This window comes from Stomoxys calcitrans, chromosome 4 (assembly GCF_963082655.1).
Source record: "Stomoxys calcitrans chromosome 4, idStoCalc2.1, whole genome shotgun sequence".
Classification (NCBI taxonomy): Eukaryota; Metazoa; Arthropoda; class Insecta; order Diptera; family Muscidae; genus Stomoxys; species Stomoxys calcitrans.
The window spans coordinates 21,285,255-21,303,861 of NC_081555.1; the positions used below are offsets into that span (position 1 = coordinate 21,285,255).

Genomic DNA, 18,607 nt, shown 5'->3' on the forward strand with positions numbered 1-18,607 from the left:
AGATCCCTAAATTAACATCGGAGCAGAGCAAGAACATCAATCTATTTAATTTTCGGGAAGATAAGTAATAAGGAAAATCGTCGTATATTAAATTAATTTAAGTAAACGAGTAAATAAGATACAAAACATCCCAAAGAGTAAAAGAATGATTGTTTTAAATGCTTACTACTTTCGTTTCGTTATGTGTTAAAACGCAGTGAATAGTGTATGTTTGTATATACGTATTTATATATGTAAAGTGTGTATGTATGAAATGGAGATGACTATATAATGTTAGTTTTTATTGTTGATATCACTATTTCATTTGCTCTTGTGTAATTACATGACCATGTTTGCCTTCTCATTGCAATTGCATTTTTTTTTTTGGTCGTAGCTGGTCGGTCAATTGTTCGATTGTTAAGCCAGCTATTATTTCGTTTGAAACATTAGCTGTTTTTCTAAGAAATTAAAATTTGAAAAGAAAAGTGATAAAAAATAAATGTTAAAGTAATTAATTGTTATGACAGTTTTGCGTTTAACACAATCGTGTATGTATGTGTGTTTATTTTTTGCCTTTGGTTGGTTTCTTTGTGTGGCCTCATTTGTTAATAGCCTTGAACTTTGTTGTTGTTGCTTTTATTGACAACTACTGGCGTGTGTATCTTTGAATATTTTATCAAATCCAGAAATAAATGTTTCCTTAAAATGAAATAAACGGCCATTAAAGCTAAATCTTGTTTGTGATTTTCGTGTGATTCTCATTGGAAAATTTTGCGTTGTCTTCTATCATCACTCGCTCCAATTCGATTGTGTGATTAAAAGAGTTGTATGTGAGAGAGGGGTCAAGCAAGAGAGTAAAAACGAGCAGAGTAAATGCAAAGAGACATCAGTGAAGGTGCTAAAATTCGATTCATCCACTATAAATAAAATCTTGTATTTGTTGTTAATTTTAAGTGGCTTTGGCAAAAACAAGAAAAAACAAACAAGCAAAACGAATAAGCTCAAGCAACTCTAACAAAGGAACGACCCGATGGAAAAAACAAAGAATTTTCCCAGATAAAACCCTTAATAACTAAAAGACACGGGCAACAACAAATCGCGCAGTATCTCTATACACAAAAAAAAACCAGATAAAAAAATCTAAAGACCCAATACTCATCCTCAAACAATGAAAGAGAACAACAACAACAACAAAACACACAGAAATATAACTTGAACAAGGTCAAGTGACGTTTGCTCTTCTTCTTGTTTTGCGTTTCCTCAAATAAATAATAATAACAGCAACAACAAGACATCATCTTTTTAAGTTAGAGAGGCTGTAACAGCTGTTTTCAGCTGCACTCAAAACGTCCCCCTAAGAAATTCATAGTTTTGCAAAATTGATAAATTAATTAAAAGATAATTTTTATTTAATACTCTTATATCATTGCTTTTGGTCTTTTTCCTCTATTTTATACCTTTAATTATGCAAAAATCAATTTAATTTTAGTTTTACGTCTACTATTCTCTTTCATTTTCAGAAATCTAGATATCTTGGTTTGTAATAAAGAAAATTTGTGATTCTAAATTGCTTGTCAGCCTTTTTTGAAAGTGTGCTATAGAGTGTTGTTGTTTTCTTGAAATCTACACCATTTTTTGGTAGAAATCTTCGATTATTCTAAACGCTACCAGTCCAACAGTAAGCTTTAATTATGGATTCCGATGAAGATTCATATGAAATGGATTCCGGCAATGTATCATCGGGGGATGATGGCGGTTTTGAGGTGGATATGGATGAAGTACAACCGGAACCTAAAGCTGATTCGGACGAATACCATTATGATGTTTTGACCACTGAGGAAATTGTACAACATCAAAGGGAGATAATCGACGAAGTGAAAACAGTGATAAGGGTATGTAGAATATTTTGGTACTTGCCATTTCAAAAATAATTTATAACTAAGAGTTTGAAGTAAAGACGAATAACATTGTTGGGGTATACTATAATGGCTTCAAATTGTGAGGAAATCTAAATAGTCCCCTTATAAGTATTTTTTATTTATTATTTATTAATTTCAATATAATGCAAGTTTAGTAAGAAAGTTTGAAAAAAAAAACAGGGTTGCCGCCGATCTATCAAAATAACTTTTATAGGTAGACACTGCCTTAGGAATAATACGCAAATGACCAATGAATGTAGTCCAGACCAATGAATGCATTAGTGGATACTTATGGTAAATAGCTTTACATTGAACAACTTGCCTTAATACATGCAACCTTTCTACGTCCAACATCCGTTTGCGGGATACAAGGGTTCTTATATCAGTTTCAGCATTATATAGGGATTATAAGGACTGGTAAGACTATATGTTCCACAACATCAAAATTAGAGATTATGTGAAAAAGTTTACACTAATGAGGGTATCTTAATCTCCTACTTTAACTGGAAACGAATTTGAATTCGTCTTTTTTCGCACAAATAAGCCGAGGTCTCAAGAGCTATGAGTACCATAGAACGGTACTCATAGCTCTTGGCCTTTCAATGGTCTACGATACGTTCAGTCAAGTAACTTTTTTTGAAACGTTGGGACGCGGCAGAACAATGGAGCAGCAATGAAGCATCCAGTGCGATGACAGTGATCTCAAATTGTAATTTCCAGTTGGTAACGTTGTTGCCGTTGTTGTTGTTGCAGCAGTCTGCTTGATTCTGTTGAGTATCCAGATCGAGGAACTCTGCGACTAAGATGGGGTGCGTCGATAGGGATCTGGGTCGGAGTCGTGTGAGCTATTTACGGTAGCTATTTACCGCATCTGCTACCGTGTCTAAATGAATGTTGTCTAGACCCGCTTGATATGCCGCTTGATCTACAGATTCTCTCTTGTAGCATTGAACCTTACGCTGAAGATCATGTAGAATCTACCTTAAGGCTTCTGGGCGGTAGATAACTATTCACAAGATGATGATTTGGATGGTCCATGCGATAACAGCCCAAAATGTATTGCTTAAACGGCATGTAGTTATGTCTTGGCACGGGCAGGATCTTTGTCTACTGACGGAGGTGGTCCACATGAGAACTAAGGAGACAGCTCGAAGGGCGGCATTATGACAGATCTGAATATTATTACACTGCGTGTCACAGAGTGGACGATATACACTGGCGCTGCATAACTTACCACAGGCTGGCCAATTGCTTTGTACGAGGTCAATAAGGTTCTTACTTTTGACCTTATCGCAAATTTAGAGGCAAATATCTTCAGATCTCTTGCAGTGAAATATGAGGCAAGTTCGTTTAGGTAGACGTTCAACCTGTCTCAGATGTCTTCAATGGATCGGGGATCTAATGCCATGATCGGACAATCGTCCGCATTTGATACGATCTCTATGCCGTCTTGGGGCTGGAATGGAGAATAGGTAGAGGTTAAACATTGCCGCAGATATCACTCCGCCTTGGGGAACTCCCTGTTTCAATCTAGGGTGCTTCGACTTCTTATCCCTAAATTCCACAAATGACTGGCGACTACATAGATAATTCGCGACCACACAGCGTTTGGTATGGCTGACCCTTTTGAATGCCTTTGGTAGGTCTATTGCTACTAGGAATGACATATTACATGGCCTGGGCTGATTAAAGCCACGGCAAATGGGTACGGTGATAGCGTGCAAAGCATTTGTTATGCTATGCAGTCTTCGAAATCAATGCTGATGTCTGACGAATAGAAATTCTCCAACAAGTCTCGGGAGGAATAGTACCTCATGTGTCTTGGCTGCTGGTGAGAGAAGGGAGATCGGTCTGTACGACTCCCCCAAACTCGGTCCTTTCCAGACTTAAGTAGCGCGATCACTCTGCCCATCTTCCAGACATCGGGAACAATAAGACAAAGACAAGTTGAGGACCGTAGTAAGGTATTCAACTCTAGGTAAATCCAGATTCTTCAGCATCAGTGTAGAGATTCTGTCGGGGCCCAACGTCGTGGATCATTTGGCGCCACGGATGACATTTGTAGCTTCGCCTCGGTAAATTTGGATGGCTGTCCATAGTCTCGGAGACCACGGATACTATGAATGGCTCTCCTCCTTGCCCTGTCATCCCGTCTACCGGTAAACCCCGGTAGACGGGATTTATATTATTCACAATGACAAAATAAAATGAGTTATATTCTTGACAATTCTTTATTTACGTACTGCATGTGCAAATTCACGCAACTTACACGTATATATAACATGAATAGTTCTTCTGTAGAGAACAAATGCAAAACCCCATAGATAATGTATCGTTATTTGCGTCTAGTGTTAGTTGTCAGGCTACTAACCACAAAGGTTTTAATTCTCTCAGAGATGTGTCTCATGGTCATATTAATCAACCTAGGATGACACATTCTGTAAAGCGAAGATTATGCCTATATAATTTTACTTTAAAGAATTTTCATATCTAAAATTAAAATGTAATAAATTTGTCGACAGTTACTCAATCACAATTTGTATACTTTTTATTTATAACAAACAACAAATTATTACTTTTTTTGTTTTTTTAAAACTAGTTACCTTATATAACTTGATTATATATTGTTGTATAAATGTTTGTTCAACGGCGACAACTTTAATAATCATCGTACCGTTGCTATTGTATAGCCATTCACAATGGCGGTTGAAAAAAGATGTGATCTGTATGGATAAAGCTACTGCTATCTGACAGACTTCAACGTCATAAAATCCCATTTAAGCAGGTTACTCTGTTCTGCTTTCGTAATAGTATCTCTTTATTCGTTTTAACTTAGGTACATAATTACCGGAATTTTTTTCTTGCTTTCATATTACACAAGATCAATTCTTTTTAACTGCTATCTTTGTGTTCTAAATGTAAAAAATCCGTTTATTTATTTACTCTCAATTATTAATAATTTTCAATTTTTTGTATTGAGTTTGGCAGTTGTTCATGTGAAAAGTCGAACAGGTGCCGGATAACCGTATACGTAAACGAGAAAAATTCGTTCGAAATCTCTCTATTGTGAATTATGCGTTTCTTAATGAACGAAGATTTCTGAAATTAAAGATCGCAAATGTTTAAATTGAACATATGGGAAAATAGATAATTGAACCATTAAAACATGTTTAAATGATCAGTATAAATGTACTGTATGTGGAAATTTCCAGAGATTTACAAGAAACCTGACTGTCTGAGGAGATGGTTATAGCAACAGCCTTTAACATATTAAAGGTTAGGTAGGTTAGGTTAGGTTATGCCACTATAGACATACCTAAACCAGTTACCAGCTTGTTGTGCTCCCTAAATGCTAAAAAGTAGGTTCGATTAGGTTAGGTTGAAAAGAGGGTGCATATATTAATGCGCCCCATGCAACTATGGACATACACCTAAGCCAGTAATCGGCTTGTTGAGCACTCTGAATACTAAAAAGTAACCTCGAAAAAGAAAATCGTAAGTCGGGAATTCTGTGCTACTAACAAAATCCCTAATTGTTTTCTATACCACGCCCCATAGTCAACTAAGTGCCGGTGTCTGTTAGCCAACATCTCATAATACATTAAAACTGAGCCATTTTACTACTACTATAGAGGTATCTTTAGCCTCAGACATTGTAATAGCATGTGCAGAGATCTGTTAAGGGTAGTGTGACGCCAAGAATTTTGTTGTTGTTGTAGTACCATTTGCATGTGGAGGTGTGATCCTTGTCAAGATCTTATAGATGAGCAAGTTCATTCAAGGCCGTGCGACCAATCACCTCGGGAACATGACGTCCATTGGTAATTTAAAGGCGTCAATAACCCGCCATGTCATGTCGAGCACCATAAGCACTCAGCATTTAAGTAAGGGCCGGTGTCCGGTCCCGGCCTCTCACTGAGACTCTCCACTCGATATCGCTTATTGTATGCAGCTACTTCGTATGGATCTTTCCACTATCCGCAACCTGTGGATGCGCAAATTCGCTCCCTGCTAAGTTTCTCGCGATAACGAAGAACACCACATAGATTGGTGCTCAAAATTCCAGGCTGTGTAGAGCTCATAGTTATCCCGTTCGGGAACAAGTATTTTACGATAGTTGGTGATCGAAATCATTAAGCCATCTAATCTCATATACCATTGCTGACAAGCTACCACAATGTGATAGCAGTTGTAAAAAATGTGGCCACTATCGTCTATGTCATTAACGTGGGGTCCCCAAGCCATAATCTTACAATCGATCGCGTATGATACGGTCTTATCACAGCCACTTAGTGTTTAAGCAAGAGCTGATGCCAATCGGCCTCTCATTGAGACTCTTCACTCAATACCGCTGATTGTCCGCGACTGCAGTTGTAGTTACCCCTTATACCCTTACAGCATTTCACCATCCGCAAAATGTGAACGAGCCCGTTAGCTCTCAGCAGAGTTTCACATAAAACACTGCTACAAAAAAAAACGATAACAATTCGGAGCTCAGAGTTCCAGCACATGCCTGGGCACGGCTAATATATGCAGTGATGGTTTGCAAAGCAATTGCGCCATTTACAGCTAACTGCAAGAGAAGGATAATCGGTCTCCCTTATTCGATATCTTTGCTGACATCATTGGTGCTTTAAATCTTTTAATTTTTCAGATTCAATTCCAACATTGTCATCGTTAATGAGAAATATTATAAGGTCCAGCTCCTTGGCCAATTTTGTGATGTGAAAGACGTTTTAAAATTCATCCACAGAAAATTGAGGTGGTTGATTGTCGTTCTATCACACTCGGAAAGCTCGATAAATAGATGGTTTCAAACCCTGGAGCATCTATTCAGTTCGGTTTATGTTGCATTGCCAAAGGTGTTGAGTTCCTAGCATCCTTTTACAAGTATTTGAGAGAGAGACTTGACAGCATGGTTGTTGTTGTTTTAGCAGTGTGTTGTACACTGAAGCGGCAACCCTTGCCAATGAAAGACTCCATCGGGTCAATCCGGTACGTACAACCGGCTCCCGTGGACTGTGCCACCATGGATCGCAGTCATTGCGTAGACCACAGTATCGTAATCTGATACAAATACAAATTTTGTCTATGAACATTTTTTTTTTTTACCTCACAAATGTTGCCAGCATTAGGAGGGGAAAACCAACGCTGAAAATTTTTTCTGATGGCCTCGTCCCCAGGATTCGAACCCAGGCGTTCAGCGTCATAGGCGGACACACAAACCTCTGCTCTACGGTGGCCTCTTGCCGTAATCTGATGACCTACATGTATTAAATTGCTGATCTTATTCCAAGTTTATTTTGCTAGGGTTTCCTTAGTTAATCTTTTAAGATAGATCTATGAGATACATATTTGTTGATCATTCCATTCGTCCAATTTGATTTATTTGTGAGTATATATTGGGCGCCTAAAATCATGAACTACTATGGCATTTACTTCAAAGTATAAATACTTGCATCCATTACAAGATTCGATCAAGAAATCAATAATAAAAGGTCTCTCTCGCTCTCTCTCTCAAGAATGTGACGGCGATTACATTTTTTTGACACTAGGACAAAGGGGTGCCACATATTTATAAACGTCAATGCAAAACCGTTATTGTAAATTAGGCCAAGGATATTCTTAGTGCCATGATGAAAGTATGTAACATTTTTTAATACATGTTTCGTATTGTCCCTATGCTTCATGTTTCAAACATAAAAAAACGAGCGCAAAACAAAGAGCAGCAGCAGTATTAGCAGTAGTTTGCCCATATGTTGGTATGCATATACATACATATGTATGTACATACCACCTATACACTATAACAAAATATTCACAATGACAACATGCATGCATGTGCATGTGATTGAAAATGCATTTAAGCTCTGGTGTTGTTGATAATGTTGGACCCATATAATATGACTTTTCAGTCGATTTTTCATTTCGCACAGCTCTTTTGCTTTCTTTCCTCGCTTTTTCCCTCAACAGAAAAACTGAAATAGAAGTAACCTTCAAATATAAAAGGTTGTAATTATACACATAGAATAGGCTAAAGAAACAAAAAAAAAACAAACACTAGACAGGTTGGCACTGCAGAACTCGAAACTACTAATACGTCAAAGAAAAAAGAAATACGAAAGACTACAACTTAACACTGGTCAACACAGTCAAACAATTGATTGTAATAAGTTAATTTTGGAATATGATTTAGTAAAAGCTCAACAGATTTTCATTTTTGATAAGAGCAAAAACTCAGGCAATGACGTATGACATTTATTTTCTGTTACTTTAGTATGAGCATTTTTTTTTGCCGACCGGTGTTTTGCTTTCCTTCGCCAATAAGAAATAAAGCAACCAAGTTGAGTAGTTGTTTGTTTTTGTTGTTTCTTGTTGTAGCATACACTATAGAATTTATAATATACTTTTTACACCCGTACATGTGTAGCTGATAATATGGTATAGATTTCATTTGGATATAACCAACTAAACAATTCGAAATAATTAATCTTTAAAAATAAATGTAAGATAATGTTATTGAACGAATTCATACGATAGCTTGATAGCTTGTAAATTACAATGTATAATATATAAATAGAAAAACTCTTTATAAAAATCCCATAAGCAAGCAAATTAGTAAGAGGACTTAACGCATTAATACATAATGGTCTCCTGCAACGCTAATTCAAAATGTTTGTTTTTAATAATTTCGTCATTTGGTTTGTAATAGCTCGGAATACTCGTCTTAGACCCCATAAAGTATTGGTTTGCCCAAAAAGTAATTGCGGATTTTTCATATAGTCGGCGTTGACAAATGTTTTCACAGCTTCTGGCTCTGTAATTGCATTCTTTCTTCTGTCAGTTATCAGCTGTTTTAGCTTGCTTTAGAAAAAAAGTGTAAAAAAGTATATTTGATTAAAGTTCATTCTAAGTTCTATTAAAAATGCATTTACTTTCTTTTAAAAAATCCGCAATTACTTTTTGGGCAACCCAATATATATATTCTTGATCGTCATGACATTTTAAGTCGATCTAGCAATGTCCGTCCGTCTGTCGAAAGCACGCTTACTTTCGGAGGGATAAAGCCAGCCGCTTGAAATTTTGCACAAATACCTTTTATTAGTGTAGGTCGGTTGGTATTGTAAATGGGCCAAATCGGTCCATGTTTTGATATAGCTGCCATATAAACCGATCATGGGTCTTGACTTCTTGAGCTTTTAGAGGGCGCAATTCTCGTCTGATTTGACTGAAATTTTTCATGAGGTGTTTTGTTATGACTTCCAATAACATTGCTAAGTATGGTGTAAATCGGTATAGAACCTGATATAGCTGCCATATAAACCGATCTTGGGTCTTGACTTCTTGAGCCTTTAGAGGGCGCAATTCTCGTCCGATTTGACTGAAATTTTGCTCGTGGTGTTTTGGTATCACTTCCAATAACTGCGCTTTGATATAGCTGGCATATAAACCGATCTTGGGTCTTGACTTCTTAAGCCTTTAGTGCACGCAATTGTCGCCCGATTTAACTGGAATTTTGCACGTAGTGTTTTGGTATCAGTTCCAACAACTGTGCTAAGTATGATAAAAATTGGTTCATAATCTGGTATAGCTGCCATATAAACCGATCTTGGATCTTGACTTCTTCAGCCAATAGAGCGCGAAATTGTCATCCGATTTGGTTGAAATTTTGCATGAATTGTTTTGTTATGACTTCCAATAACAGTGCTAAGTATGGCGTAAATCGGTATAGAACCCGATATAGCTGTCATATAAACCGATCTGGGATCTTGACTTCTTGAGTCTCTAGAGGGCGCAATTCTCGCCCGATTTGGCTGAAATTTTGTACAACAGCTTCTCCCATGCTTCAACAGCTTCAACATACGTGTCTAATATGGTCTGAATCGATCAATAGCTTGATAAAGCTCCCTTATAAACCTATCTCCCGATTTTGCTTCTTGAGACCCTACAAGGCGCAATTCTTATTCCAATGAACTGAAATATTACACAATGACTTTCTACAATATTCAGCATTTATTTATGTCCGAATCGGATATAGCTCTAATAGCATAACAGCTCTTATTTAATATTCTTTATTTGTCTAAAAAGAAATACCGCTCATAGAACTAATTTTCTATTAAGTTAAGTTTCTATTTTTTCAAAGCCCTCTTTTTTATAAAACAAATAATAAAATAGGACATAAAAAATTAATAATTAGCCACATTGTCTTTTCAGCTTCAATCAACAGTGACACGAATATTATTAAATCACTTTAAATGGGACAAGGAGAAACTTTTGGAGAAATACTTCGATGGCAATACCGATGAGTTTTTCCGTGGTGCTCATGTTATAAATCCTTTCAGTAAACCTGCCAATGCAAATAAACAGAAGGTTAAGTGAAAAGCCAGCAATCTCTATTAAAATATTTTGAAATATAGAAACTAAACTTTTATTTCTTTGCAGAATGCAAAAACTAACACAGCTGAAGAGTGTGAAATTTGTTTTTCACAATTACCCTCAGATGTAAGCCATACGTTTTTGGTCAAACTAAATTTTTGATTATGCTAAACTTTCTTCTTTGTTCTTTGTGATTTTTAGTCCATGGCTGGCTTGGAATGTGGTCATCGTTTTTGTTTAACTTGTTGGCGCGAATATCTTACAACGAAAATCATTACCGAAGGTCTCGGCCAATCAATCTCATGTGCCGCTCACGGCTGTGATATTCTGGTGGACGATGTTACCGTTATGAAACTTGTGACCGATAACCGTGTTCGCATTAAATACCAACAACTGATCACCAACAGCTTTGTGGAGTGCAATCAATTGTTACGCTGGTGTCCGTCCATTGATTGCACCTATGCAATTAAAGTATCCTATGTGGATTCAAAGCCGGTGCGCTGCAAGTGCGGCCACAATTTCTGTTTTGTTTGTGGCGAAAACTGGCATGATCCCGTCAAGTGTCGCTGGTTAAAAAAATGGATCAAGAAATGTGATGACGATTCGGAGACCAGCAATTGGATAGCAGCCAACACTAAAGAGTGTCCCAAGTGTAATGTAACCATCGAAAAGGATGGCGGCTGCAATCACATGGTTTGCAAGAACCAAAACTGTAAACATGACTTCTGTTGGGTATGCCTAGGCTCATGGGAACCACACGGTTCGTCATGGTACAACTGTAATCGTTATGATGAAGATGAAGCCAAAGCTGCACGTGATGCTCAAGAAAAGTTTAGATCATCATTAGCAAGGTAATCAATCGAAAGACACCAAATGGTTGAATAATCTCCAATTAAATGCTTCTCTCTTTTACCTATTACAGATATTTACATTATTACAATCGTTATATGAATCATATGCAATCTTTGAAGTTTGAAAATAAATTATATGCCTCGGTTAAACATAAAATGGAAGAAATGCAGCAACACAATATGTCATGGATTGAAGTGAGTTGAAGCTTTAATGAACATAGAACTTTTAAAAACTACAAAATTGTTTTTATAGATATATGTATACAGACAAACGGCCTTTTTCACAACACTTTATGAAGTCTTAAAATAAATTTATTTGACAGTTCTATAAAGGAAATATGTCAAAAAAACCAATTTCAAATCTACATAAAGTTTTGTGAAAAAAGTCGCAATAATTTTTTTCTTTTAAAAAAAAACCTAGGGCCGAATTACCGCATAGGTGGACGTGCAAAACCGTTCGAAATCTCTATTGTGAATTATGTATTTCTTTATTGAACGGGATTTTTTTGAAATTTAAAAAGCGAATGTTTAAATTAAGCATTATTTATAATTTGTTGTTGTGTCCACATACATGTGGGGTTTTCGACCTTCGGCAAGTCCCTTTTGGGAGAGATCTACATTTTGTAGGGTCATTTAATGGATCATTTTTTCTTTCAAGGATTGCTAAAAATAATTACTTTTGTTGTTTTAAGGTTAGTGCTTTGTTCATGATTCCATGCTTTTTCGTGATTACTTTTATTTGCTTTTTGCTTCAAAATCTATATCCGGAAAAATATTGATTTTCAAAGCGAACATGGTATCAGCCTTAAGATGGAGTTAGGCCTAGATCATTTTCGTCAAAACACTTGTTATCTAAAATACACCACAAATGTTAAAATTTTTAAGGTTTTGAGTTGGAGTGTATAATGTAAAATATGTAAAACGAAGGCGTTTTTGTACAAAAGCATGGCTTGTCATCGTAAATCACAAATTTAAATGACCGAAATAATTTGTATTTTCACGGCACGTCTGGGGGGGACTTAAAACATATTGAACACAGCTTTTTTCTGTTGTTAATTCTATTGTGAATGATTGCGCAAATATGCTGAATAACTGAATGCTGATGCAAAGTGAGTTCTCGGTACGGGATAACTGTGAGCACATCACGGGCTGGAACTTTGAGCTACGATCTGTGTGGTGTTCATCATTATCCACAGAAGTTTAGCTGGGAGCTACCCGTCCCGTCCATAGGATGCGAATAGTGGAATGCTTCATATACGGAGTAACTGTAATTGCAGTCAAAGACAATCAGCGACATCGAGTAGAGAGTCTTAGTGAGAGGCCGAGCAGCACTGGTTTTTGCTTAAATAGTGAGTGCCTATCATGCACGATACGACAAGCCGAGTTATTGGCGCCTTTAAATAACAAATGGCCGTTCCCGCGGCGACCGCTTCTTCTAGCCTATTAAATTATTACGAAATAGGATGGACTCTTTTCTTTGTCGAACACAGACTAAAGTCAAACAACAACACGCAACAAAACCAACAGTTTCGAAGCAGAGTTGATGCGGCGCATTTAATTACATTTGCAATTAAAATTGTGCAAAATTTATCTTGATGCAGCGACATGTCGCTAATATTTTGCTACCAATCCCATGGCAGCCGTTTGGCTGTACGCACCGGGTTGACCCGGTGGAGTTCTTTATCGGCAAGGGTTGCCGCTTCAGTGTATAACACACTGCTACAACAACAACAACTATTTTGCTCATAGAAAAAATGTTCGAACAAATGCCCGAAACAAAACAGAAAAACCCGACAATGTGAATCCAATTGAGCCTTTATAGACTTTTGCTATTTTTGCTCTTTTGCTTATTTAACAAACAGCTGTTTGATGCTAAAAATTCTGCTGGGAAAAAAACATCTAGCAGAAATTCGCAAACTCAAATTTTTCCTCGCTCTCACACTCTCATCTGCTGGCATTTAAAGTACGCGAACAAATTCCAGCAACAATTTGTGCAAATTTGCTCAAATTTTTGAGTACATGAACACACTTATTGTTGGAAAAAGCCTCAAGCAGAAGTTTGCAGGCTCTCAATTATGAAACTCTTAAAAATTTGCTTGGTCTCAAGCACTCTCGCGCTCTCTTCTGCAGGCAAATAATAGCTCTGTTCGCATACTTTTCCAGCAAAAATTGAGAGGAGATGCAGCAAATTTATGCTGGAATAAAAACCTCCAGTAGAAATTTACAAGTTCAATAACCAAACTCTCAACAATCCCATGGCAGCTGGTTGTACGTGCCGGATTGACCCGTTGGAGTCCTTCATCGGCAAGGGTTGTCGCCTTAGTGTACAACACACTGCTACAACAAAAACAACCACGAAACTCTCAAAATTTTCTCGCCCAACCGCACTCTGCCGCTTTCTTCTGCTAAAATGCGCGAACGGCTTCTAGCAACAATTTGTGCAAATTTGCCCTAAATTTTTGAGTACACTTACACAATAATTAACTCAAAATAAATACTTGAGGGCGCAAAGACGTACAGACTTATTATTGTACATAAAATCTAATATATTTTTCGCATGTAGGTTAATCGACCCAGAATAGCTTCTTAATTCTAACAAGCCAAATGAGATACGCTGATTGTCCGCGATGACATTCCACTAAACGCAATCTGTGAACTTGCCCGATAGCTGTCAGCTGAGCTTCTCATTGTAACAATGAACGCCACATAGATCGGAGCTGAAAGAACCTGGGACCGAATTACAGCATACATGATCGAGTGCGCCTTTGTATCGAATGAAATTTAATCTCGTTTTTAATGGGTGTTATACCATTTTTATGCCCAAGTTTTTACAAATAACAATCGATTTAAACATTTGCGTTCAATTCATAAACGTTCAATGTAGAGATACATAATTCACAATAGAGAGATTCGATCGATTTTACTCGTTCACGTATGCGGTAATTTGGCCCCAGCCTGTGTGGTGCTTATCCCATCCCTTATCCCATGCCGGGGTGAGATCTAGTTGTTGTTGTTTAAACAGTGTGTTGTGGGTTTATCCTGAAATATTTTGAAGTGATTTGCTCGGTGCATAATAAATCGAAGACATGTCTGAATTATGTTTATTGAACACAGTTAGTTTCTGTTGTTATCTCTATTGTGAATGATTATGACAGCTGTCGATTTATTTTTGTTGCATTTTTCAATCAACATCTGGAAAGGCAGCAAACTTAAAAGAAAACTCTGGGATAGGTAAGGTTAAGTTGGAAAGAGGTTGAGGATATTAATTCTCACCATGTCACTATGGACCTACACCTAAGCCAGTATTCGGCTTGTTGTGCGCTTTAAATAATAATAACAAGTAACCTCAAAAAAGAAAATCTAAGCTAGAACTTCCATGCTACTTGCAAAATCCCTAATTGTTTTCCATACAATTCGGAGATAAGATTGTATATTTAGTGTCATTGGCTCCCATAGGGTCCAGCAGCATACTGAGAAGGCATTCTGCGGGGTGTGTTCCAGATGATAAAATAGGATGAACATTTTGAGGAACAAATAACACGAAGGCAGCAGCCCTTGACCGATGAAAGGTTTCATCGCGCTTATACAGTGAATGGAAATGGAATGGAAACTGGATGTTGTTGGCGTTCTTTATTTGCCAGCAGTAGAGAGCGGGAGAGCGCTTAAGAGCGAGCACAATTGTGAGAGTCTGGTAATTCGCAGTTCGTGCTGCAAATTTCTGCTGGGAAGAAAATCTCTAGCAGTAATTGCAGCTCGAACGGATGGTTAATGAAAACCAGGCGCCGAATTACCGCATACGTGATCGAGTGTACTTTCGTATCGAATGAAACTTCATGTCGTGTTTATTAGATGTTTATACCACTTTCATTTAAACATTTGCGATCTTAAATTTCAAAAATCTTCGTTGAATAAAGAAATGCACAATTCACAATAGAGAACTATTGTTCATGTATGCAGTAATTCGGCCCCAGCTGTTTAATTCATAAAGGGTGATTTTTTTGAGGTTAGGATTTTCATGCATTAGTATTTGACAGATCACGTGGGATTTCAGATATGGTGTCAAAGAGAAAGATGCTCAGTATGCTTTGACATTTCATCATGAATAGACTTACTAACGAGCAACGCTTGCAAATCATTGAATTTTATTGATGAAATGTCAAAGCATACTGAGCATCTTTCTCTTTGACACCATGTCTGAAATCCCACGTGATCTGTCAAATACTAATGCATGAAAATCCTAACCTCAAAAAAATCACCCTTTATAAATAGCAAAAAAGAGTTGTTGTTGTAGCAGTTTATTGTGTTCTATCTTTCGTCTGCTTGATTCTGTTGAGTGTCAAGACCCAGGAACTCCGCGACTAAGATGGGGTGCGTCCACAGGGATCTGGGTCTGGGTCGAGTGGGTCTGGCCGGGCAGTTAAACAGGTGACGTGTATCGTGCGGTCCCTGGTTACAATCGGGACATACTCCTTGCACGTCGGCATCAATCCTAGCTTTGTGGGAATTGAGGCGACTGCATCTGCCGGAACGTAATTGAGCCAGAACTACTCTGGTTTGCCGGGGGAGGTCGATTTCTTCGGGTGCAATGGGTGGCGGTCGTTCTCCAAGGACTACATTCAAAGAGTAAAGGCTGTGCTTACTCTCCTGCAAATGTTTACTGAAAAAATACGCGATTAAAATAGTATTAAAATAGATTTAATTGGTTCTAAACCGTTTATGTCGTTTTTTTGTTGTTTAATTTTTCTACTTCATTTTTGTTTTTGTATTTCTAGGTGCAATTTTTGAAAAAGGCCGTTGATATATTATGCCAATGCCGCCAAACTCTCATGTATACGTATGTATTTGCGTATTATTTAAAAAAGAACAATCAATCAATGATATTCGAAGATAATCAAAAAGATTTAGAATCTGCCACAGAGACATTATCTGAATATTTGGAACGTGATATAACATCAGAAAACTTAGCTGATATCAAACAAAAAGTTCAAGATAAATATAGGTGAGTAACAAGGAAAATAGTTTACTTTTGCACATCAAATATTCATTTCCTTATTGTTGTTGTTGTTTTTTTTACAGATATTGTGAGAAGAGGTGTACAGTACTTTTAGCTCATGTGCATGAGGGCTACGAAAAGGATTGGTGGGAATATTTAGAATGACGAGATATTTCAGAACCGTTGTTAGGGCGCTATGGTGGTAATAAATTAAAAGGAAATTCATTATAATTAAATGATAAGAGAAAGAAAAGAAAAGTAACAAAAACAACATATAAACCATAAAAAAAGAAAATGTAACAAACCAACCAGCAAAACAAGTAACAACAACAACAAAAAAATACAAATTAAAAAAAAATAAACAAACCCCCCATTTTACTATAAAAAGTTAAGCAAACAAAGAAAATTTAATAGTTATAACAACAATAACAAAAAATAAACACCAACAACAAATTAATATAAAAAAGCAAAAACAAAACAATAACAATATGGTTTTTGGTCCTTGAAAACATTAAGAGAAATGGAAAAGAAATCACTTGGTTCTACACACACACAAACCTACGCAGCCCCAAACAAACGGTAAAAGGCAATGAAAAGAAAATACAATAGCAAAAACACAAACTCACACAAACAAAGAAAAACAAAGCCCATGACAAAGTGACTCATTGAAATTAATTTCGAAATTAAACAAAAATATGTTAAAAAATGATTATAATTCTTTAAAACACACTGGGAGAAATAATTTATGAGCAAAACCAACAATCTCTATGTTATCTCTCTTACGGCCATAATTCCTCATAAGCAAATGCTTAGCATTGTTAAAATTAACTACAAACATTCGGCATAAAAGCATAGACCATTATTTAAAGTTGGATTTAGATTTGTGAAAATTGAAAGTTTTTGTTAAAATTTGTAGCCCTCACCGCCAAGTGATTGATTTTGTTGGGAAGTAAAGCTAAAATAAGAGAACAAATAGTGAAAATAATCTATATATACATAGAAAGGACTTACCACCCTTAAAAATTTAAAAGCATAGTAATTTAGGCTTAAAAATCTGTTAGTTTTGTTTTAATTAGAATCTAAATATTTTTATTTTTCAGCTAAATCTGAGACACATATAATTCCCACACACACACACACAAACCCACTCACACTGACACACTTGGTATTATGTTTAATTTAAATGCTATAAAATCAAGCTTTATGGTAAAAAACCCCACCTCCACCTTCGATTTCTTCACAAGTTCATTTAATTTCTCTGTTGTTGTTTTTATTTCCTTGCACACAGGACATTTTAAGATCCCCTCTCACTTTTAATCCCCCAAACTTATATTTTTTAAATGTTCCACTTACTCTTAATATTCCTTAAGCGTTTTTAAATTCCTTACTTTATTATATTTTTTTTTTTAATTCTTTCCTATGTGCGCTGTTTTACCACCGTTTTTTTTCATATGCAATAATTTTTCTCATTTTCTATTTTGTTTGAGACCAAATCTTCTGCGCCTTGTTTAAAACAATTTTTCTTCGTTGCTCTAAACAAATGATTAAATGTAAATAGTTCTCTCTATATCTTATTGAAGAAACTTAAATACAAAAAGAACACAAAGCAAATAAATTGTATAAAAATTAAAAAAAAAAATAAAAATAAATGTCTTTTAAAAATGTTTCGTCTTGCAAAGGGTGTTGACAAGCATTATGCTTACATCACCAATTGTTCAACATGGTATTTTTTTAGAAAAATTTTGCCCAAATTTAGGTGAGAAAATTTCTTAATGTGCAGAAATAAAATTTTTTGAAACTTTGTTAATTTTTTTTTATTTATAAAATTTGATCTGTGTCTGCACACTTTTATTTTGAATTTTTAAAATCATATCGTGATTTTTCAAACATATTCTAACTCGAGATCGTATTCTCTATTCAAGGAATAGCATAGCAAAGAACTTATAAAAGTAAGCCAAGTGTGTGATATTATTCAAAACACTTTGACTGGTACTGTGAATCGCGATTTCTGATACGCCATGTATCTACATCAACACATTTGTCAAATTGATGGAGGTGCTCCAAATACCCAACTGCTTTTGAGAGCACGCTTTTGAACCCTTGAGAAAGAGTACTAACCTTTTACCTACTAAAGCTAAACTTTTCCTTGGGTAAGGGTACTAAAACTAGACTATCCCACGGGAAAGGGTACTAAAACGGCCAATTTCCTTGTGAAAGTGTACTTAAATTACTCGTTCTTTTGGGAAAGTGTACTTAAACTACCCTTTTCTTTGGGAAAGTGTGCTAAAACTGGTCTTTCTCTTGGAAAAGGGTACTAAAACTACCCTTTCCTTTAGGAAAGTGTACTAAAACTTGCCTTTCTCTTGGGAAAGGGTACTAAATCTACCCTTTCCCTTAAGTAAGTGTATTAAAACTAGCCTTTTCCTTAGGAAAGGTTACTAAAACTTCATTCCCTTAGGAAAGGATACTAGTACACTTTCTCATGCGAA

The 18,607-nt window shown here is 36.3% G+C and overlaps 1 protein-coding gene across 4 annotated transcripts; it reads left to right on the forward strand.

Annotated features, from left to right (window-relative positions):
• Positions 1–11: 11 nt before the first annotated feature.
• On the forward strand, positions 12–17,920 carry LOC106085707 (E3 ubiquitin-protein ligase ariadne-1). 4 transcript variants are annotated; one of them, XM_013250071.2, is made up of 8 exons: positions 12–205; positions 1,500–1,871; positions 10,113–10,268; positions 10,341–10,400; positions 10,476–11,125; positions 11,197–11,320; positions 15,898–16,124; positions 16,202–17,920. In XM_013250071.2, exons 2-8 carry the CDS (start codon positions 1,671–1,673, stop codon positions 16,281–16,283), a joined length of 1,500 nt encoding a protein of 499 aa, XP_013105525.1. In that variant the 5' UTR covers positions 12–205; positions 1,500–1,670; the 3' UTR covers positions 16,284–17,920. The 4 variants fall into 4 exon arrangements, with proteins under 4 accessions (XP_013105525.1, XP_013105554.1, XP_013105535.1 ...); XM_013250100.2 differs by having other exon boundaries at positions 48–64; XM_013250081.2 differs by lacking the exon at positions 12–205 and adding an exon at positions 359–527.
• The last annotated feature ends 687 nt before the right edge of the window (positions 17,921–18,607 follow it).